At 29.2% G+C, this 25,427-nt stretch overlaps 2 protein-coding genes across 2 annotated transcripts; one reads left to right on the top strand and one right to left on the bottom strand.

Annotated features, from left to right (window-relative positions):
- Positions 1 to 2,462: 2,462 nt before the first annotated feature.
- Positions 2,463 to 7,110, bottom strand: LOC118648800 (the record flags this gene model as incomplete). The annotated part of the gene is made up of 2 exons (XM_036295212.1): positions 2,463 to 2,704; positions 6,912 to 7,110. Coding segments are annotated over 2 exons (441 nt in total), but the record flags the coding sequence as incomplete, so codon positions are not given.
- A 6,178-nt stretch (positions 7,111 to 13,288) lies between these two features.
- Positions 13,289 to 24,944, top strand: LOC118648801 (cytochrome P450 4C1-like; the record flags this gene model as incomplete). The annotated part of the gene is given in 5 exon segments (XM_036295213.1): positions 13,289 to 13,426; positions 13,710 to 13,818; positions 14,049 to 14,139; positions 21,366 to 21,551; positions 24,851 to 24,944. Coding segments are annotated over 5 exon segments (491 nt in total), but the record flags the coding sequence as incomplete, so codon positions are not given.
- Between the last annotated feature and the right edge of the window lie 483 nt (positions 24,945 to 25,427).

The following is a 25,427-nucleotide window of genomic DNA, read 5'->3' on the forward strand; positions in this document are numbered from 1 at the left end:
CACCTCCCATACAGCACCGAAAGATTACAGAAACATTGTAGAAACCTTACATTGAAATATTGTAATATTTCTCTGTTATTTGCAGCCGCGTGTGATGAAAACTTTTGCCGTAAATTTGCTCGAAACTTTTAGAAGACAAAGCAACAGACAATTACTTGTCATAAAATTGTTGTCAAAATTGAAAACATCCTTGCTGTAAGCTTTCACGATATGTGATTTTAACAGGCCTGGCTAGCTGGATCTTTGTATACATGTGTGTGTATGTATTTTATTGCGTATCATCTTCACGTTCTTTTCTTTACGATCTCTGCAACTTATCTTCAATGTTAAAAACCAATGACTTATGAAGAAATTTATAGTGTTCTCTTTCTATCTTTTTAAATTTCTTTAAGAGAAAATTTATACAAACATTTGCCTTGCATTATTAAATATACCAATTTATATGAAATCATGTAAGAGAGATAAAAAAATTTAATTTTATATTTAAATGTAAATATTTCTGTTATACATATGCACTTATATTTAAATGAAAAGTATTTTTACTTTATAGTACGTACCTATGGCAAATTATACATTTTTATTTTGCTAAAATTTAATTTCTTTACTTTCACTTTTTTATGTTTATGAAATCTCCTATTTTAAAAAAGAAATGTTAAATCTATTCCAATCTATTGTTGTTTGACATTATAGCTGATGATGTATTACAACTTTTGATGTGTATCAGCTACATCAATATCTTTTTAAGAGTGAACATTATAAAAATACAAATAAAAGTGAAGTATATTGTAGAATAGGATTGTTCCTGTTGTTATTATTATTTTCTCTTTAATCATTTTTTTTAACCAATTACAGAACAACGAGCGATTGTAACCATATAAGCAATTACTAATTAATTTATTTGTAAAAATTATTTTACTGTCTTATGCAAAAGTATTAGTACATTCAGAATACGCTTTACTTTACAGTGTCGTAGCCCTAGATATATAAGAATTATACGTAAGTTCAATTAAAATTTATTTTTCGAAAAGTGAACAGCGTAGTTCAAGGTATTTATACTGTAAAAATTTTGTATAAAAAACTTTTTGATATGTCATTTAGTTTACGAGATATATCGAGAAAAAGGCAAAAATGTCTCTATTCTTGAAGGGTGGTTTTCACCCCTTCAAACCTAGTTTGAAGCCCCTAGGGTTTTTGAGCCCAAGCTAGAAATTTTTTTTAATTTATGTATTTACTCTTTCTATATTCATGCCAAGTTTCATTAAAAATTAAATTTTAATACAATAAATAATCAGCATAAAAGGGTATAAATGGTAAATTTAAGAAAATAAATTTTTTTCAAAAAAACAAGCAGCCTAATTAAATAAAGATATTTATACTGTAAAACTTTTACATAAAATATTTTTTGATATCTCGTTTGATTTACGAAATATATCGAGAAAAGGCAAAATGTTTTTACTTTTGAAGGATGATTTCACCTCTTTTAAACCGTTTTTGGGTTCAAACGGACAATTTTCTAAATTCTATTTACCCTCTCTACATTATGCCAAGTTTAATTAAAATTAGAATTTACGAATTAGCGAGGTTTCCTTTCAGTTATTACTGCTTCGTTTTATTATTAAGCATTGTTATAAAAAAATAGTTCAAAACTTTTTCGATAATAAAATTAAATTTTGATAAGGAATAAGTTCTATAATTAGTGGAAAGACACACCTTGTACGCGCGCGCGCGCGCGTGCGTGTGTGTGTGTGTGTGTGTGTGTGTTGTTAATGCGTCTTGGCATTTTCAATTCTTTGTAAACACATTTATTTATTATTTTAATCGCTGGACGGATACCTAATAAGTTCTCTTATCTCTTTCTCTTTTAACTACTTAAAATACTTTATAACAAAAAGAGAGAAAGGTATAAAAGGAGGAAACGCTCTGAAGATAATGATTTAAAATGACACAAGGCTGAACCAATAAAAACCAGACGCAATAATGGCGGACCTAATTCGTTCTATATAGTGTAATTATTACAAGCGATGATGCTCCGCCGAGCATACAGAAATGTATAGAATTATGTTTTCATCCATAAGACATTTGAACTCTAAAACTTTTATTAATTTGAAAACATTTTGAAAAAAAATTGGGGTACACATAATTATGTTATGTCTTTTTATTTTGTACTTACAGCAATTTGCTTGAATCAATATAATCATAAAAATCATGCACTTTTTCGTTTCCAATTATTTATTTTGCAAGGTAATATTGCATCTTAAGAGCCAGAAGAAAATTACATAAGGTTGTTTTGGCCTTATTAATGTACTTTTCATACAATTTTTAAATCGCTATAAAGTCGGAAAATAATGCGTTTTTTCGCAATGAAGTTTGTTAGTTTTAGTTATAGATTTATATTAAGTATTTGTAGTTACCGCGTTGAATCACTCTTTTTTTTATTAACTATAGATTATTATTATAAAGTTTTAAAGAACATATTTCGACTGGTGGAAAGTAAAGGCAAGAAATATCATTACGATGATATAAAGTAGTCTCGTCGCGGAGGAGATTGTTCCCGAATTGCACAAATCGCTGCTGCAAATGTGGCAGGATTCAATTACATCACGTCCTGTCTGTGTCATGGAGTTGCCGCACTGGCCATCAATGATGTCCATTTCATCATGATATGGAGTGGAGCACTGACGTATGACAACCCGCTCGCCCATTTCTAAACAAAGATTAATCGTTTAACAACCAATTGGGATTTTCGATCCGTTTAAAAATCTACTTTGTATCAATCCGTACAGCACACGTTGTGCATTGTAGCTACATTGCATCAATATTGCAATGTTGCAAATTGCAGCGCAACGTTATAAAGACATTGTACAAAGATATAAATCCACAATATATTAGCACATTTGTAGCAAATGCTTCAGAAATATTGCAAAATTAAAATGTTATAATTTAATACAATAATACATTTTAATAATAAAATACTTTGATAAAATATTTTTTGCAATATTGGAACTATATATAATCAGATATAAAGTTATACATATTAATATATATTACATATATTATATATAATATATATAACTTATATGTATAATATGTATAACTGTATATCCCACGTAACACAAAAATTGCAGTTACATCACAGCAATGTTGCAACAACATTGTAATCTTGCAGCAATATTGCTACAATGTAATTGCAATTTTTGTGCTATGTGGGATTATACATATTATTGTATATATATAACTTTATATCTGATTATATATATATAATCTACATATAATATACATATATAATTTATATATAATTTATATATACAATTATATATGATTAAATATGATTATATATAATTAGACATAATTGTATGGAATTATATGTATATGAAGTCATATATGGAACCATGCATAATTATATACAAACCATTTTTTAATGGAATAAAACAAAATATTCTTACATGTAACGTTTGACAAATACAACAACAATAGCTGCATTCAACGGAAAAAATAGCAACTGTTGAGAAATGTTTAACTACGATTGGTTCTTGTTTTTAGTTGCTGTCGGATCTAAATGTATAAAGCAAGCACACGAAAGAATTTTATAATAGTTGCAAAGTTGTTTTTCTTACTGAACGCAATCAATGTATTATTACAAATTTACTACATTGCAATGTTGCTATGATATTTCGTTGCAATGTTTTAAAAAGTGAACATTTTATTGTTGCTGCAATCCAACAGCAATGATGCATTAACATTATGCAGTATAATGGCAATATTGCACTATTGCGGTGAAAGATTATTACGATGTGGATGCAATCTTTCAGTGCTGTACGAGAAGATAAAATTCTATTTACATTTTTTTTTTCGTATTTTTCATTCTATTTAAATTGTCCAATACAACAAAACATTCGAAAAATCAGATATATAAAATATATATGTAATATATATTTATATATTAATATAAACAAATATATATTCGATAACACACATATATCTAAAATCAGGATATAAGATATTCTTTAAGAGTACTTATACAACACGGACCTCCTAAAGACATCAATAGAATGCATACATCTTAAAGATGTTTATGCATGCGTCTAATGATTGCCAGAATGTCCTTTAGCTATCCAAAGTGATATATAAACTATATAGTAATATATGTATAAAAATATAGGTATCTATACAGAGCATAGAAAGATTGCAAAAACATTGCAATAACGATAAAATGTCCACTTAAAGAAATGTTTGCAATACAATATTGCAGCAATATGTTACAATACAACTATATGTTTACTAATAATATAATTTTAGCTTACATAATTAAAGAAATAACTTTGAATTTAAAATCTAATGAACAACACTATGATAAATATAATCGTGAAATTCCGACTAAAAATATTAATTATTAATAAAATTATATTAATTGTTAAGAAATATATATAAAAAATATATAAAATATTATATAAAATTACAAGTAGAATTCTATTCTGAAATCTATGATTTATAGATCACTCAAGAACAATCTGAAATTAGTAATTCATCATTATCGTGATTTGTGATTGGCAAATACTCGAATGCGTTTCTTTTGCGTTCTATTCCTTTGTCCTGTACAGGAAACGATAAAGACAGATGAAAAGTTCTCGGAAAGTCCTTCAGCAGCACGGCACAATCATTTCGGGGTCATCTTTACCCGTGCGCCAACAAGCGTAAAACTCAGCGTCGATTTAATAGCGCAATTATTATTGTCGCTTACGTAATTTTTGCGTTCATGTGGCAATCGCGCTCGCTATTTCACGCACGCTGCCTCGTCACGCTAGAATTCCATTGAATTGAAGGATTCGATGTGCGATTAGTACATTCGATTTGCCGTGAAGTCATGCAATGACAAACTTAGCAAGGCGTTGACAACACATGCGCGCAAAAGAGAAACAAGAGAGGCGTATGTTACCCTGGCCCAAAATTAATCACAAGCTCATGGCTTGGCGTAATGTCATTTTTTCTCGTAGGCGCGGCACCGGCCTTGTTTTAACGTCCAATTATTATCGTTATTTATATGCGCGTCGACGTGACTCAATCGTGACGCGTATTACCGTGGGCGTTGTCGCGGCATAGTCGTGGAAGGAAAAAGATGTAATGCATTAAAAAGATACAATTTAAAAAACGCTACTTCGCAATGCGTCATTTTCTTAATAAATGAACACTTCGAGATATTAATGCATTATACATTCAGTACAATCTTAATTTTACTGCTAAGAAAAATGACTGAATTTACTTTTTATAAATATGCTTATTTTTAATAATAATTTTTAATAATAAAAAATATTCTCTTGGTAATATATACTTATAATATTATACATTCATCACGAATTTAAAAAAATCTTATATGTACTAAAAAGAAGTATGAACCTCGTTTTAGTACATTATAATAAGATTAAAAAAATTGTTTAACAATATTGGAAAATTTCATCAAAAAGTCAGAATAATAAACAAATTGATTTTTTAAATTTAATATTAATCATTTATTTAAGTATATATTAAATTATTCAGAACATATTTTGAATAAATTTGATACTTGTGACAAACTTATTATTTGCTGTTATTTAAAATATTTAGAACAAATAATATTTTTACTCAATTTAAGTAATTGTAAATAATATAAATAGTAAGTATTTTTTTCTATGTGTACGCGTGGCGTAAATCCCACGTTTGTGGATCAAAATTTTTCTGCCATTACGATCAGACGACAGTTTTTTTTATCTTATCATGTATAGTATGTATACGTTACCACTGAAAAACTAACGCATATGTGAAGCAAGTGAACATTAAAATGCGAGGAAACACTTGAGTGTTATCTTCTGAATAATTTGAATATTGTCGATATTCATATTTCCATATAACATAAATCTTCAAGGAGCGACTTAATGACTTTTATAGAACATCAAAAAGACAGCTATTCACTCTAAGAATATATAGAACAAAATATACTGTATAAGTTTTATTAACTTTAGAAAACTAACATGAATTTGCTTACTTTCAAAGACAAAAGTAGGATAATACAATATCTCAAACTTCTTGAGTGTCTTAATCCTTTCTGTCAGTAATTAATAATTAAGTAATGCATTTCCTCATTTAATATTCAGATAAGCGGTGACGTATATAACATGTTTTTATGTTGTTTATTATGATGTATAATAACATGTTGTTTATTGTCAGAAAAATATTGATATTGGTAAATTCATTTAAAACAAAAAAACGAACAAAATGTACAAACAAAATGTACAAAAATGGCTGTAATTTCTTTAAAAACAAAGCGAAGTTAAAAATTTAAACGCCATTTTAAAGGGGAATGAATGCACTTTAAGATCATTTTAATATTCTTTTGAAAAAGTATTTGTTTGAAGAAACGTTGCAAATTTTCAAAAAGTGGTAAATGGAAAATTAACAAACAAAGTAAAATGCACGTTTGTATTTTAATAAACTTCTGCGTTTATAAACGTTTATTATAACTTTTTAATGACAAAACAAAGGGTAACAAACGGTTACAAAAGTGCAATTTCGTGGTATTTACATCAAATTTTTTCTTGTACTGTGTTATCTGTAAAGACAAATTTATATCTTGGATATCTTACAGAAAAGTAAAAAACAGAAAGGTAGAAAAACAATCAGGACTGGCATTCGTAGTAGCATTCTGTTTTTCACTTTTATCATTAACGCCCTGAAAAATGACGTGATTCAGGAGCGTAGTTTAAATTTCATTTAAGTTATCAAAGAACTCCACATTTGTCTTAAATTCAAGATGCATTACATTGTAAAATTAAAAAAGTATAGAAATTATCATGATTACTGAATAAATACATTTAGGAAATCTTTTTTAATTTACAAAATATATCAAAATATTATTTGTTAATTGAACAAATAAATCTTACCTCGTTTGACGATTTTGCGGCAAATAGGTTTCGAAGAGCCGTAGGGACCTGGATCGCAAGTTCTTATATGGAACGCAGCATTATGATCTGAAGTATTCATCGGATCTTTACACATGGTATTTACATTAGAAGCACATACCCAGCATCGTAAGGCAGAACCTGAACACAAATAACAAATAGAAATAAGAAATAGAAAATAGAAAATTCACGAAATATAACATAATTTATTGAGTATCAAGATATTTAAATATAAATGCCCATACTTTGGTGTAAATGTACAAAAAAAAATTTTGAGCACACCATGAATAATTGCCATAAAAGATACATGTAAAATTATTATATTTACCTATATATTTTATCTGTAATATGTGTTCTATAAATGTGCTCTTTAATTTCTAAGACAAAAATTGTATAATTATTCAAGTAGTAATGCCAATTTTAAAAAATTAAAAAAGTTTTAAGTACATTCGGGACAATATTATATTTATTTGTACTATTATAGCAGCAGCAATATAGATTTTTTATATAAGTAATGCAAAACAGTGAATTATGAAAAATTATTTTTCAAAACATTATTAATACGATTAATAAAAGTTTTTTTACAATAAAACTGTTGTGTATATATAAATGTATATATATAAATTATTTCTTTTATTTAAATTTCAACAATTGAGATTTGTTGAGACAAATCGACAGCTGTTCTACGTATAAGGAATAATTTTACATTAAATCATTTTTTACTATTAATTGCAAAAAATTTACCCTATTTACAAGAATATTGATTTATAGTAAAATTGAAATTTTTATGTTCAGAGATTTTGTTTAGTTCTTTTAGTAATTTCCAATTTTTTATTTAAGATTCAATTTAACTCTTGAGCATTACGGATTGATCGAGACACACGTCAAGCATATATTAAAATATCTCATCTCTTGCATTCACAATAACAAATTTGACATCACTTTTTAACTTGTATTTTACTAATTTAACAACGAAGTTACCACAATTTGAACTATAGACAACAACTATTTTCGTGTAAAAACAAGAATCAGTTATGTACTCTACATCTATTTTTACCGACCAATTTTTATACTATCTGACTATAATTACCGAATCTTTTTGTAATCCGTTGAACTGTGATGTAACTGTTTTATGAATCAACTTCTTTGTTTCTTTAATTTATTCATTTTGTAATGTTTTAATTTATTTTATATGTATGTAAAATTACTGCTAAGGAAGACTAAGTAACTCAAAACGTACAGTTTATTATTAATTTACATAATAATAATAAATTCTACTAAATTTTTACACTTTTATTTGCTCGTTTTTTACCTCTATTTTTTTATTGTTTTTGAATTATACGAGGCATGTTTTAATTTTTTCTTTAATTTTATCTATTTTAGGAAAATATGAGGAAATAAAATACATAATTAAATAAAACATGCAAAATAAATGTTGAATCAATTGTAACAAAAATTTTAACTTTTCGCTTTTTTACCTAAGTGTCAGCAATGATAAATTTATTTTATATACAATAATTACCAAAAATTTGTTAAATATAAAAAAAATTTGTATGTAATTTTATTAATACATATATATTTGTAAAACATTACTTTTGCATACAATTCTTAATCAAATTATGAAACTAATCCAAAAAGATATGAATGTTAAGGAATACATGTAATTTACTGGACGCTTGCGTCTAAATAAATTACATAATACATATTTGCGCTAAGATATGTGATAGAGCTATACCTTATTAAAAAAAATATCGTTTACGCTCAAGATATGCACAAAATGTAAATTTGCGGAAATATATCTAAATTAAAATCAAACACGGAAAAGATATCTGCGCAATTCTATAAAGGAAAACAGGTGCGGGTATGATTAAGAAGTGATGTAATGCTGAGTAACTGTGAATATTAACAGCACGCTAGTTCTCTACACAATCAGATTGTCATTGTAAAAATGTATTGAAGCGCAACGCAGTAATTTGAAAAGTCATAAAATAAAAAGGATTATATATATATATTTTTTTTCTAGTTTCCCACACAGCAAAATTGATCCCGGGATCATCTCGATTTTATCCCATTTGTCCTGGCAAGATAAAACGTCTTATGGTTGTCCATAGGAGCTCTCAGTAAGAGCTCTCGTCCTGCTCAAGATCAATGCGGGACGGTTTAAAGATATCCCGTTGTAACAGCAAATAGACGAGCAAAGCGTACTCTCCAGAGGACATCCATAAGAGCTCTCAATAAGATCTCGTCTGCTCAAGATCAATGCGGGACGGTTTAAAGATATCCCGTTGTAACAACGAATAGACGAGCAAAGCGTACTCTCCAGAGGATATCCATAAGAGCTCTCAATGAGATCTCGTCCTATTCAAGATCAATGCGGGACGGTTTAAAGATATCCCGTTGTAACAGCAAATAGACGAGCAAAGCGTACTCTCCAGAGGGACATCCATAAGAGCTCTCAATAAGATCTCGTTCTGCTCAAGATCAATGCGGGACGGTTTAAAGATATCCCGTTGTACAACGAATAGACGAGCAAAGCGTACTCTCCAGAGGACATCCATAAGAGCTCTCAGTAAAATCTCGTCCTATTCAAGATCAATGCGGAATGGTTTAAAGATATCCCGTTGTAACAACGAATAGACGAGCAAAGCGTACTCTCCAGAGGACATCCATAAGAGCTCTCAATAAGATCTCGTTTGCTCAAGATCAATGCGGAATGGTTTAAAGATATCCCGTTGTAACAACGAATAAACGAGCAAGCGTACTCTCCAGAGGACATCCATAAGAGCTCTCAGTAAAATCTCGTCCTACGCAAGATCAATGCGGGACGGTTTAAAGATATCCCGTTGTAACAGCGAATAGACGAGCAAAGCGTACTCTCCAGAGGACATCCATAAGAGCTCTCAGTAAAATCTCGTCCTACGCAAAATCAATGCGGGACGGTTTAAAGATATCCCGTTGTAACAGCGAAAGATGAGCAAAGCGTACTCTCCAGAGCACATCCATAGGAGCTCTTAATAAGATCTCGTCCTACTCAATGCGGGATGGTTTAAAGATATCCCGTTGTAACAGGGAATAGACGAGCAAAGCGTACTCTCCAGAGGACATCCGTAGGAGGCTCTCAGTAAAATCTCGTCCTACTCAAGCTCAATGCGGGACGATTAAAAGATATCCCATTGTATTGTAACAGGGAATAGAGCAAAGCGTACTCTCCAGAGGACATCCGTAGGAGTTCTCAGTAAGATCTCGTCCTACTCAAGCTCAATGCGGGACGGTTTAAAAATATCCCGTTGTAACAGCAAATAGACGAGCAAAGCGTACTCTCCAGAGGACGTCCATAGGAGCTCTCAGGGAACATAAAAATGTGACAATTACGACAATATTACACTTATTGAAACAATATATTAACAATATTAAAAATTATAAAAAATGACATCTAGTTCTTATTTTTTTTATTTATTTTACCCAAACAGAGCAAACACAGATCTTTTTATAAGTTTTCATCATATTTCACATCTTATTTCGCATACGTAAATTAATAAAAACTGTAAAACTTTATATTTATATAAAAAAAAAATTGTAAGTTACTATACATGTTCATCCTTCTTACAACATCTATTAAAATGATTTATAAAAAAAATATGTAATGATAAACATGAAGTATTCATGGATCTCACGAAGCGTTAGATGCGTACGATCTTCAAAGTCAAGCAACGTCGGCGATGTTCGCACTTGGATGGGTGACCGTTTTTTTCCGGATGCAGAATAAGCAAGATCTCCATAAGACATCGAGAGGACATTGAAATTTACATCTATAGTACATCCTTGGGACATCATGCTAGTTATCCCGCGATTGTCACGAGATCGTTCATGGGATGCATCAGGATCATATAATGTCCGCTTTTTTTTATCGCAGTAGGCCGATCTTGTTGACGTCCATAAAAACGTCAGCAAGATCGTCCTACTGCGGTAAAGGCAGTGGACTTTTTATCGTATGGCATCCCATGAGACGATCTCGTTACAATCGCGGGATAAACTAGGTATTGGTCCCAGGATGTACTATGGATGTAAATTTCAATATCCTCTTGATGTCTTATGGAGATCTTGGGCTATCGTAGGGACGTCTTTAGGACGTCAGCAAGATCGTCCTACTGCGGTAAAGACAGTAGACATTTTTTATCCTATGGGCATCCCATGAGGACAATCTCGTTATAATCGCGGGATAACTAGCGCGATGTCTCAAGGACGTACTATGGATGTAAATTTGTTGTCTGGGCACGTATAATTATTGCACACTTTGAAATCTTGCGTTTTCAAAAAGATTATAATGTAAACTTTGCAAAAAATTCATCTTTTTGGTAATAAAGAATAATCATATATTATGTCAAAATTTTATTAAATTGACTTTTTAGTTAAAATCTTATTTAATTGTAAAAGAAATAAAAAAAGATTAAAATTTTATTGTAATAAATATTGTAATAGTTTTTATTGTATTCAAAATATGCGCAAGCAACAATGTCTTTCAGACTTCCGTAATACTTTTATTTTTCTAAATACGCTATTTTGAATTATACTTCTTGCCTTTGGTTTGTAATTAGTAATCACAAAAAACCTTAATCCGGGCTCATATTTGAAATTTATCGATATTTTAGTACTTTATGACCGCCATCCTAAATTTACCCTTTTAAATTTTAATTTTGATAGTTGATTTCGAATCAATTAACATTTCCAAAAACCGTTTCCATGTAAAACGCATTTTCTCTGGGAAAACCGACGATACAAAAGGATTCAGTTATTAGTTGAGACGGTCTTGAAATAAAATTCAGTTATAATAAATAGCGACCGTAGCTGATATAAAATTCAAGAATTCTTAATATGTGAACTTGAAACTTGTATCTTAAGCTAGACTTGTATTCATTACTATTTATCGCGAAAAAAGTTCAAGTAGCAAAACAAGAAAAACATTATGATGAGTTTTTAATTTAAATGAGAATGTGTGACAGATCTTGGAATCCCCACTATCGACTATTAATGTAATTATACTGACAGAATTGTCGTGACATTGAAATTAACAGATTATCGCTTCTGCGCACGAATAGGCTACATTCATGTGTTAGTGGGATTAAGTGGATAAACTTCGCGATGGCAGAGAAAACATGTCCAACCGAAAGAGAAAGACCAGCAATTGGTCAAGCGCTGTCTCTGTTTAACCAGTAGCACAGTGACCGCTAGACAAAGATAGAAATTGACCCGGACCATATCTCCTTTTTGTTTTTCTGCCGGACACTTTTTAAGAGCTTTTTTTTAGAGATTACACAGTCCATGCTTTACGTCGATGAAGTGGCCGATGGTATGTATATATCTCAAGATCACACCAACTGATAGGGCTCCCGCATAAACTTTTGCATAACACATAGTGCATGACGCATAAGAGAATTAATTAATCAGAGTTGTCTATTTCTCTCTCCAGGATAGAAATAAAAACCTCTGATTGGTTAATTCTTTTATGCATTATGCATTTCGTGTTATGTAGAAGTCTGTGCGCCAGCCCAGACATCCATAGGTCCAATGGTTATCAACAGAATTGCAAAAAAAAAACATGTAAACAGATAATTTAGAATATAAGCGAACGCATTTGAGAAAGCATCAGTTGTCACAAAACTTTGCATAGTAAGGAATATATTTATTGGGAATATTTATCCAAATTAATTATAAATTAACGAAACGTAATTACATAACACTTAATAAATATATTACATAACAATTAATAAATACTTTAAACACATTTTATATAATGTTAACTGCTTCATAAAATTAACAAATTCTTTTAATTGAGAAAAAGGACAATTAGATTTTTTGTAAAATGTATATAATTTTTAGTCATTCATACACTTTTTACTTTAGAAATAAAAAGAATATATTTACTATATATTTTTATATCTTCTTAATTAACGTATTTTGATGTTGTTGTGTTTTAAAACACAAGTAATTACTTGTCAAATGTGTTTAGATAAACTTATTAAGTTCATTAAGACAATAACTTCTCTATTATCGGCACTTATAAGATCAAACTTAAAAAAGGGCAATTTTATTTACGATATTTTTTTAACGAAAAAAAATATATAAGAATTATCTAGTCCAGGTTGGAATTTAGTTGGACAGTATTTTCAAATGTGTTTACACATAAATTTATCAATCTTATCAAGATAACTATAAGATTCATATCATATTTATTTTATTTATCGTAAATAGATATAAAATACTTTTTACGTGCAATCTCCAGACTGAAAAAGTACGAGACAGTAGGAAATTGAACTCGAATAAAACAGTTATTACTACAAGAATGTTTATTATTATATTATTATTATTTATTCCTGTGGTATATTTGGCGTGTCATTATTACGTGCACAATGGACTATATGGACGATTATACCATAAAATACCAGGACCGTCAGGTTATCCAATTATTGGTAATTTATTTTTAGCGCTATGTTCACGAGGTAAGTTAAAACTTTCAACATATTTTTATAAATAAACAAATTTTTAAAATTATGTAAATATTAATGTTCCTCTGTGCATAATATTTTGAATAATTATATAAGAAAGAGAGAATTTTACAATATTTTTTATTCATTTTTATTTTCTGATTGATTGTGTTTGTTTTCTTTTCGGTCTAACCAAAGTGCAAAAAAATCAGTTTAAAGTACATGTGAAATTCTAAATTAAACTAATTGTAATTTTTTCTTTATTCTTAATATTTGATATACTTGCACAAATTTTCAGAGAAAATCTGGAAAAATTTAATTACTTTATCTACTCAATATTATCCTATTTTAAAGCGTGGATGTTTCTTTATTGTCTTGTATCTATTCGACATCCTGATGACTTGGAGGTAATAAAATATAAAAAAATTAAATTCAATATCTGTTATCTCTGTATAAACTAAAGATGTAAAAATTTTTTGATTATTTACAAAAATATTTTACAAGAAAATTTTTATAATTATAAGAAAAGCAATAGTTTAAATGTAGTGATATGTTAAGATATTTTAAAGAGATTGATTATCATTATTAAGATTATTAAGTTATAGTATTTATCATAATACTTTTCATAATTTATTAGGTAATACTAAGTAGTACAAAAGACATCGATAAGAGTCGATTGTATGAGGTATTACATCCTTGGTTAGGAATGGGTCTTCTTACTAGTGGAGGTAACGTAATATTAGTATCTATAAATAAAAAAAGTATATACTTTATAATAATAATAAAGATTAAAAATAATACTTTATTTGTAACGCTGTCATTGTTATCTTATTTGCAACAAATCTTTATCATAACAATTACTTTAGTGTGTTATAATATTTTCATATTTAATTTGCACGCCACTTCAGTGCTCAAGTACAGTAGTAAATATACAACATTATTGTCCGGATAGCAAATCGTGGAGAAACGGCAATTTTACGTTTACTCCATGACATAGAAAACAACATGATCAATTTTTAATCAAATCTGACCTTAAAAAAAGTAAAACACCATACAAATTTTTAGTTATTGATCAATAATTGGGATCTAAAATCTAAATTATCAATGATCAATTATTGACTCTATAACACTTCGACACATCTCAAACAATTATTGTTTTTAAAAAAAAAGTCACTTTTTTGTCTAAATATACACCAATTATTGTATTTGTAAAATTGTCATTTCTAGATCAGTTATAAACCTTATTATTCAAAAACTGTTTCTTCATATTTACTCAGTAACTGCTCAATTGTATAGAATTGTGATTACTCAATTATGCATGACAATCGTAATCGTAACGTATGTATACGTGTATCAAATCACACCAATCAAGTGGCTGACACCAAGCGTAGTGAAGATAGTTCGTGCTGACGCGAAACAATTAGAGGGGGAGGGGTCCCATTTGCCTACAATCCCGATTGTCTACAGCTTTGTTTGCACACAAATTTTGCAGAGCTGCTCGATTGCCTACATTCCCGATTGCCTACACTCCGATTGTCTACAGTTTCGTTTGCACACACGAAAATAATTAAGGTATAAGAGTAGGATCGCACACATGATATTATTGCGTACATACACATTTCACACATGACATTATTGCGCACATAAAATAAAAAAACAATATTAACACATGGCACACACGCACACATGATATCATTGCGCTCATACACTCTGTAAGTTAGAGGGAGGGAGTGAATCTCAAATGTGTACAGTGTAAAACATCACCAGTCAAATTCTATAAATTTATCCTAACATTAACTAAAACAGTAATCTGAAACGACGTCCACTTGTACTGTACCACATAGCGTGACATAGGTATGCGACTTTCCAAGGCACCCCTACGGAAGGGTGCGGGAGAGGAGTGGCGAAGCCCCCTTTTTTTATTACTATACTGCATATTATTATTAGAAGAAATTATTAAACGTGATTTTTGTTTGTTTGTACATTCAAGTCAAAGAAATTAAATATTTTTTAATAAGCATAAAAGTATTTTTTTAATATTTAATACTAATTGACAATTAATTTTTAATATTCCTATCTAAAAAAGGAGATGTTAAATCGAATCGAATTTATTGTTGCCGCTTTTCCGAGATGCTGATTGGCTATCTCGCTATCTCGTTGTTAAGTGCGTCGTGACTTTCTTCACTTCGTGTCATTTCCAGCTGTCAAACTACTTCGTGTCATTTTCAGCTGTCAAACTGTCACTTTTGATAGCTGATTGAAATAATTACAAGAAATCAGGGAAAAAGAAAAAAGAGCCAAATAAAAAATATACGAGAGGAAGAGAAAGAGAGAGAGAGAGAAAGAGAGAAAGGGGGGGGGAGAAGTAAGAATCCTTTCTAAAAAAGGGCATGGCATCAATACTCGCATCTCTCGAAGTATTGTTGTCGCTTTTCCGCGATGCCGATTAAACGTGTGTCAATAGTTTTTAAAAAAGTTATGGTGTTGTAATTAATAAAAACATTTTTTTAAAAATTATTTTGCCCGGAAAACTTGAATTTTGAAAGCTGGACGTGAAGTGCTAATTGAATATCGACAGATTTATTTATTTTAACGCAGTTTTCATATAGTTCCGGACGAGTCCAATAATTTTCTAAAGAGTTCCAGTGATATAATTAATTAAAACATTTTTTAAACAATTATTTTGTCCGAAAAACTTGACTTTTGAGGGCTAAAGGTGAGATGCTGTTCAAATATCGACAGTTCTATTTATTTTAACGGAATTCTTATATAGTTCCGGACGCGTACAATAAATTTCTAAAGAGTTCCGGTAATATAATTAATTAAAACATTTTTTAAACAATTATTTTGCCCGAAAAACTTGAATTTTTGGGCTAGACGTGAAATGCAAATCGAATATTGACAATTATGTCTATTTCAACGCAGTTTTCATATAGTTCTGTACGCGTATAATGGTTTTTTAAAGAGTTACGGCGTTATAATTAATTAAAACATTTTTTAAACAATTCTTTTGCCCGAAAAACTTGAATTTCTAAGGCTACACGTCAAGTGCTATTTGAATATTGACAGATCTATTTATTTTAACGAAATTCTCATATAGTTCGGGACGCGTACAATATGTTTCTGTAAAGTTCCGGTGATATAATTAATTAAAACATTTTTTAAACAATTATTTTGTTTGAAAAACTTGAATTTCTAAGGCTACACGACAAGTGCTAATCGAATATCGACAGATCTATTTATTTGAACGTAATTCTTATATAGTTCGGGACGCTTACAATATGTTTCTATAAAGTTCAGGTGATATAATTAATTAAAACATTTTTTAAACAATTATTTTGCCCGAAAAACTTGAATTTCTAAGGCTACACGACAAGTGCTAATCGAATATCGACAGATCTATTTATTTGAACTTAATTCTCATATAGTTCGGGAAGCGTGCAATATGTTTCTACAAAGTTCAGGTGATATAATTAATTAAAACATTTTTTAAACAATTATTTTGCCCAAAAAACTTGAATTTCTAAGGTTACACGACAAGTGCTAATCGAATATCGACAAATCTATTTATTTGAACGTAATTCTCATATAGATCGGGACGCGTACAATATGTTTCTACAAAGTTCAGGTGATATAATTCATTAAAACATTTTTTAAACAATTATTTTGCCCGAAAAACTTGAATTTTTGAGGCTACACGACAAGTGCTAATCGAATATCGACAGATCTATGTATTTTAACGTAATTCTCAAATAGTTCGGGACGCGTACAATATGTTTCTATAAAGTTCAAGTGATATAATTAATTAAAACATTTTTTAAACAATTATTTTGCTTGAAAAACTTGAATTTCTAAGGCTACACGACAAGTGCTAATCGAATATCGACAGATCTAATTATTTTAACGTAATTCTCATATAGTTCGGGACGCGTACAATATGTTTGTATAAAATTCAGGTGATATAATTAATTAGAACATTTTTTTAAACAATTATTTTGCCCGAAAAACTTGAATTTCTAAGGCTACATGTCAAGTGCTATTTGAATATCGACAGATCTATTTATTTTAACGTAATTCTCATATAGTTCGGGACGCGTACAATATGTTTCTGTAAAGTGCCGGTGATATAATTAATTAGAACATTTTTTAAATAATTATTTTGCTTGAAAAACTTGAATTTCTAAGGCTACACGACAAGTGCTAATCGAATATCGACAGATCTAATTATTTTAACGTAATTCTCATATAGTTCGGGACGCTTACAATATGTTTCTATAAAGTTCAGGTGATATAATTAATTAGAACATTTTTTAAACAATTATTATGCTTGAAAAACTTGAATTTCTAAGGCTACACGACAAGTGCTAATCGAATATCGACAGATCTAATTATTTTAACGTAATTTTCATATAGTTCGGGACGCGTACAATATGTTTCTATAAAGTTCCGGTGATATAATTAATTAGAACATTTTTTAAACAATTATTTTGCTTGAAAAACTTGAATTTCTAAGGCTACACGACAAGTGCTAATCAAATATCGACAAATCTAATTATTTTAACGTAATTTTCATATAGTTCGGGACGCGTACAATATGTTTCTATAAAGTTCCGGTGATATAATTAATTAGAACATTTTTTAAACAATTATTATGCTTGAAAAACTTGAATTTCTAAGGCTACACGACAAGTGCTAATCAAATATCGACAGATCTAATTATTTTAACGTAATTCTCATATAGTTCGGGACGCGTACAATATGTTTCTGTAAAGTTCCGGTGATATAATTAATTAGAACATTTTTTAAACAATTATTTTGCCCAAAAAACTTGAATTTTTGAGGCTACACGACAAGTGCTAATCGAATATCGACAGATCTATGTATTTTAACGTAATTCTCATATAGTTCGGGACGCGTACAATATGTTTCTATAAAGTTCAGGTGATATAATTAATTAAAACATTTTTTAAACAATTATTTTGCCCAAAAAACTTGAATTTTTGAGGCTACACGACAAGTGCTAATCGAATATCGACAGATCTATGTATTTTAACGTAATTCTCATATAGTTCGGGACGCGTACAATATGTTTCTATAAAGTTCAAGTGATATAATTAATTAAAACATTTTTTAAACAATTATTTTGCTTGAAAAACTTGAATTTCTAAGGCTACACGACAAGTGCTAATCGAATATCGACAGATCTAATTATTTTAACGTAATTCTCATATAGTTCGGGACGCGTACAATATGTTTGTATAAAATTCAGGTGATATAATTAATTAGAACATTTTTTAAACAATTATTTTGCCCGAAAAACTTGAATTTCTAAGGCTACACGTCAAGTGCTATTTGAATATCGACAGATCTATTTATTTTAACGTAATTCTCATATAGTTCGGGACGCGTACAATATGTTTCTGTAAAGTTCCGGTGATATAATTAATTAGAACATTTTTTAAACAATTATTTTGCCCGAAAAACTTGAATTTCTAAGGCTACACGTCAAGTGCTATTTGAATATTGACAGATCTATTTATTTTAACGTAATTCTCATATAGTTCGGGACGCGTACAATATGTTTCTATAAAGTTCCGGTGATATAATTAATTAGAACATTTTTTAAACAATTATTTTGCCCGAAAAACTTGAATTTCTAAGGCTACACGTCAAGTGCTATTTGAATATCGACAGATCTATTTATTGTAACGTAATTCTCATATATTTCGGGACGCGTACAATATGTTTCTATAAAGTTCCGGTGATATAATTAATTAGAACATTTTTTAAACAATTATTTTGCCCGAAAAACTTGAATTTTTGAGGCTACACGACAAGTGCTAATCGAATATCGACAGATCTATTTATTTTAACGTAATTCTCATATAGTTCGGGACGCTTACAATATGTTTCTATAAAGTTCAGGTGATATAATTAATTAAGACATTTTTTAAACAATTATTTTGCCCAAAAAACTTGAATTTTTGAGGCTACACGACAAGTGTTAATCGAATATCGACAGATCTATGTATTTTAACGTAATTCTCATATAGTTCGGGACGCGTACAATATGTTTCTATAAAGTTCAGGTGATATAATTAATTAAAACATTTTTTAAACAATTATTTTGCTTGAAAAACTTGAATTTCTAAGGCTACACGACAAGTGCTAATCGAATATCGACAGATCTAATTATTTTAACGTAATTCTCATATAGTTCGGGACGCGTACAATATGTTTCTATAAAGTTCAGGTGATATAATTAATTAGAACATTTTTTAAACAATTATTTTGCCCGAAAAACTTGACTTTCTAAGGCTACACGTCAAGTGCTATTTGAATATCGACAGATCTATTTATTTTAACGTAATTCTCATATAGTTCGGGACGCGTACAATATGTTTCTATAAAGTTCAGATAATATAATTGATTAAAACATTTTTTAAACAATTATTTTGACCGAAAAACTTGAATTTCTAAGGCTACACGACAAGTGCTAATCGAATATCGACAGATCTATTTATTTGAACGTAATTCTCATATAGTTCGGGACGCGTACAATATGTTTTTATAAAGTTCAGGTTAAATAATTAATTAGAACATTTGTTAAACAATTATTTTGCCCGAAAAACTTGTATTTTAGGGCTAGGCCTGAAATTCTAATCGAATATCGACAGATCTATGTATTTTAACGTAATTTTCATATAGTTCTGGACGCCTACAAGAGTTTTTTAAAAAGTTACGGTGTTATAATTAATTAAAACATTTTTTAAACAATTATTTTTCCCGAAAAACTTGACTTTTGAGGGCTAAAGGTGAGATGCTGTTCAAATATCGACAGTTCTATTTATTTTAACGCAATTCTCATATAGTTCCGGACGCGTACAATAAGTTTCTAAAGAGTTCCGTTAATATAATTAATTAAAACATTTTTTAAACAATTATTTCACCCGAAAAACTTGAATTTTGAGAGCTAGACGTGAAATGCTAATCGAATATCAACAGTTCTATTTATTTAAACGCATTTTTCATATAGTTCTGGACGCGTACAATAGTTTTTGGAAAGTTACGGTGTTATAATTAATAAAAACATTTTTTAAACAATTATTTTGCCCGGAAAACTTGAATTTTTAAAGCTAGACCTGAAATGCTAATCAAATATCGACTGATCTATTTATTTTAACGTAATTCTCACATAGTTCCGGACGCGTACAATAATTTGCTATAGAATTCAGGTGATATAATTAATTAAAACATTTTTTAAACAATTATATTTTCCGGAAAACTTGAATTTTGAGGGTTGACGGGAAATGCTAATCGAATATCGAGAATTTTATTTATTTTAACACAGTTTTCCTATAGTTCCGGACGCGTACAATAATTTTCTAAAGAGTTCGCCAGAAAGTGAAAGTTTTGAAAATTGATTGAAAATTAACAGGTAACATTACATATAATATATTATAATTTTTAATTTATTTAAAGGGGATTAAGTATGGAGATAAAGTATGTAAGAGTGATATTAAGAAACATGAAAATATAATATAATCACTAATTTGTGTTTAGTGAGTGAGAGAGGGGTGGAGGGAGGAGAGTGGGAGAGCGTGAGAGATAAAGAAGAGGATTAAATAAGAAAGTAAAGTGTAAGAGTAATATTGAACAATATGAAAATAATATAATTAATATCATTAATATTATAATTAATAATTTAGAGAGTGGGAGAAAGAGCGTGAGATAGAGAAGGGCATTAAATATGATAAAGTGTGTGAGAGTAATATTACAGAAGAAAAAAAGTGCAATGTTCAATATAAAAATGCTAAGTGGCGCGCGCGAAGCGCGCGCAATGTTGTGGTCTAGTAAATTTAAAAAAACAAAAAAATTGTACATTATATGTAAACGTCATTTATGTTAGTGGTAACATTATAACACGATTGTACATTATGTTTTCTTTTTTTAGGCTCCAAGTGGCATTCACGGCGAAAGATATTAACTCCTACATTCCATTTTAATATATTAAAGCAATTTGTCGAAATTTTAGTCGAAGAGGGCGAAAGTATGACAAGATCATTGAAAAATGCGGGAGGCATTGTTACAAAAGATTTAGTACCGTTTATTAGTGAACATACATTGAACGCAATATGTGGTACTACATTTTCTTAAATCTATGCAGATATTCTATCTTGAATAATATAATACAAATAGATTATATAATTCTTATACAAAACATGGATATTAAAAATTATTTAATTTTTATAATAAAAGATATTTTAAAAATATGTAATTACATTAAAACAATTTCAGCTAGCTAGGCATGCTAAAATCATATTTTGTTAAAGTTTTACAGCAAGATTTTTTCAATTTTGACAACAATTTTGTGACAAGTAATTGTCTTTCGCTTTGTGTCTCGTAAAAGTTTCGCGTAAATTTACGACAAAATGTTTTATCATACGATATTGTAAATTACAAAGAAAGACTTGTACATAAATATTACGTAAAGAAATCATAAATGATGCAAATTACGGTGTAACATAAACTTTACGTCAATAGTGCTAAATTTTGTTATGCACGGATTAATAACAAATTTGTTTTAAAACTAGCGAAAATCTTGCTGTATGTACACAGCAAAATAGTACATTTGCGACAAGTGTAAGGCAAGGTTTACTCCAAATCAGTAAAATGCAAAATTTACGCAAATAACAGAGCAAACTTTGCCATACAACATGACAATAAATCCAACCTGTCAAGCCTGCTAAAATTACATATCGTGATAGCTTTACAACAAAGATTGTTTCAATTTTGACAACAATTTTATGACAAGTAATTGTTCTTTACTTTGTCTTATAAAAGTTTCGAGCAAATTTAAGACTAAAGTTTTTACCACACAATGCTAGAAATAATAGAAAAAGACTTGTACATAAATGATACGTAGAGAAATCACAAAGTTTGTTCCGGCACAATAAAATGCAAAATTTACGCAAATAACAGAGCAAACTTTGCCACACGACATGACAATAAATTTATGGCAAGGAACAAAAAAAATCTTGCTAAGCACGGAATAACGGCAAATTAGTAGCAAGAACAAAGTAAAACTTGTCGAGCATACTTTTGTAGCAAAATTGCGACAAGGTGTGTTTGCAAACAGCTTAGCTTTTGCTGGCAAGGCTTGTTGCAAATAGTATGACGCATATTTTATGCATATAACAGAGTTGCATTATTGGGTTTTAACAAGGACCACTTCACTATCTACCCCGAGATAGCATATTTCTCGTGAAAAGGATTTATCTACTAACAAGGTAACCTCGCAAACCCGAAAATTCTGATTTTAATGAAACTTGGCGTAAATGTAGAGGGAGTAAATACATGAATTTAAAAATTATAAGTTGGTGCTTATAAACGGTTTAAAGGGTTGAAACCATCCTTCAAAAATTTAGAGTTTTTTGCCTTTGTTTGATATATCTCGTAAACTAAACGAAATATAAAAAAATGTTTTATACAAAAGTTTTACAGCATAAATACTTTCATTTAACTACGCTGTTTATTTTTCAAGAAAAAATTTTTTTTAATTAAAATAAATTTTCAATAAAATTAACTTTTATGTATATAGCATTTATAAAGTAATTATACTATCTTATACTATGTTTTCTTTATATCATCTATGTGTATGTTATCTATGTTATAATACTATACATTTATATCTGCATCTCTGTATGTATTAGTTTTCATCTAACAGGTGCGCAATATTAGAGTAGTCACTTAGAGTTGCTTTCACACAGTTTATTTTGTCTACGTCACATAATTCACATTCAAGTTTTATATTCGTCATGTCACGGTATATATCATATATGTATAAAATGGAAATCACGTATCAAAGTTTGATATTTTTATTAATGATGTTACGCGTCATTTTCACATTAGTATAAAGTCTAACGTATGCTTGATCAATACACCACGTCTAACGTGTGTTTGATTTTTCTCTTAGATTGTTTTTAATTATGCAAAGCATAATGTTACACATAAATGTTGCGAATGTTCTTAATATGTTAATTATTTTATATCAAATTACACATATTCCACCAACGCCTATAAATGAAAAAGAAATACAATTACGTGATGTGATAAAAGATATTATAACAAATGTAGTGAATGACTTATCATTTGATGAACTGTGTGAAAGCAACGTGACTACTCTAATATTGCGCACCTGTTAGATGAAAACTAATACATACAGGGATGCAGATATAAATGTATTATAACATAGATAATATATAACATTCGTAATATACACATAGATGATATAAATAAAACATAGTATAAGATAGTATAATTACTTTATAAATGCTATATACATAAAAATCAATTTTATTGAAAATTTATTTTAATTAAAAAAAAATTTTTTTTTTAAATAAACAGCGTAGTTAAATAAAAGTATTTATGCTGTAAAACTTTTGTATAAAACATTTTTTATATTTTGTTTAGTTTACGAGATATATCGAGAAAAAGTAAAAATATCTCAACTTTTGAAGGATTTCACTCCTTCAAACCATTTATAAGCCCAAACGGAAAATTTTCTGATTTTAATAAAACTTGGCATAAATGTAAAGGGGTAAATACATTAATTTAGAAATGTTTTATTTTGGTTCAAAACCGGCTTGAAGGGGTGAAAGCACGCTTCAAAGTTGAGACATTTTTGCGTTTTCTCGATATATCTCGTAAACTAAATAAAACAAAAAAATGTTTTGTACAAAAGTTTTACGGCATTAATACCTCTATTTAACTATTCTATTTATTTTTTTCCAAAAATTTTTTTTGCAAAAAAAAATTTGTTTTTAAAAAAAATTTTTTTTAGAAAAATAAATAACATAGTTAACTAGAGGTACTTATACTGTAAAACTTTTGTATGAAACATTTTTTTATATTTTGTTTGGTTTACGAGATATATCGAGAAAAGGCAAAAACTCTAAATTTTTAAAGGATGGTTTCAACCCTTTAAACCGTTTATAAGCACCAACTTATAATTTCTAAATTCATGTATTTACCCGCTTTACACTTATGCCAAGTTTCATTAAAATCAGAATTTTCGGGTTCGCGAGGCTCTCTTGTAAGTAAATAAAGAGGCTCGTCGAGAACAGAGAACCAAGTATGATTTCACACTATATGATATTAAACTGATCAGTCCAATATTTCATTTTGTCGATCTTTGATAAGATTTGCCCTGTTCTTGCCACAAATTTGCTATCATATGTACGTTTGTCTCGTAATTTTGCTGCAAAGATTTGTTTGAGTTTGCGGCAAAGTTTGCGTTATTTTGCTAGCTGAAAATTTATGAGAAAAACAGAAAAAAATCTTTCCAAGCACGGAATAATGGCAAATTAGTAGCAAGAACAAATTTAAGCTTTCACGATATGTGATTTTAGGGTGGGAATGTAACTTAAAATTTTTTAGAAACTGCCATGGGCACTTCTCTGCAAGGAATGGGTGCATTTCAGCAACAGTATCGAAAAGCGGTTTACAGAATGGGAGAACTTTGTGCTCATAGGTAATTTACAGTAAATAATTAATATATCTAAATTGACGTAATAAATATATAGATTAGTATTGAATAAATTAAAACAAATTAATTGTATTTATTATATTATGCATATTGCTTACGCATATTGTTTAAGTTGGGTGTTTTCCAGCTATGAAACATTGTTGTTACTGTGTGATACAATGTTACACAATGTCGAGTTGTAGCTGGAACGCTGTTTAGCTTTATTTTACCGCTAAAGAGCAGAGTAGTAATTATCAAAGGATTTGTGGTGTAAGTTAATTTCAAAAAAATTTTTTATAAATTGAGCTTTTCCAATAAGTCTTATTAAATAAGAAATACAGTGGTTTACAATAAATTATTTTATTTATTTAACATTTGGTTAGTAATAAAAGCTGAAATAGCACTGCAGTATGTGCAATAAATCCTTCTATTGCTGTAATTGGAAATTATATAATCATTAATTATTAAAGTTATGTAAATTTTTTATTA

The sequence above is a fragment of the Monomorium pharaonis genome, unplaced genomic scaffold (genome assembly GCF_013373865.1).
Source record: "Monomorium pharaonis isolate MP-MQ-018 unplaced genomic scaffold, ASM1337386v2 scaffold_708, whole genome shotgun sequence".
In the NCBI taxonomy this organism is placed as follows: domain Eukaryota; kingdom Metazoa; phylum Arthropoda; class Insecta; order Hymenoptera; family Formicidae; genus Monomorium; species Monomorium pharaonis.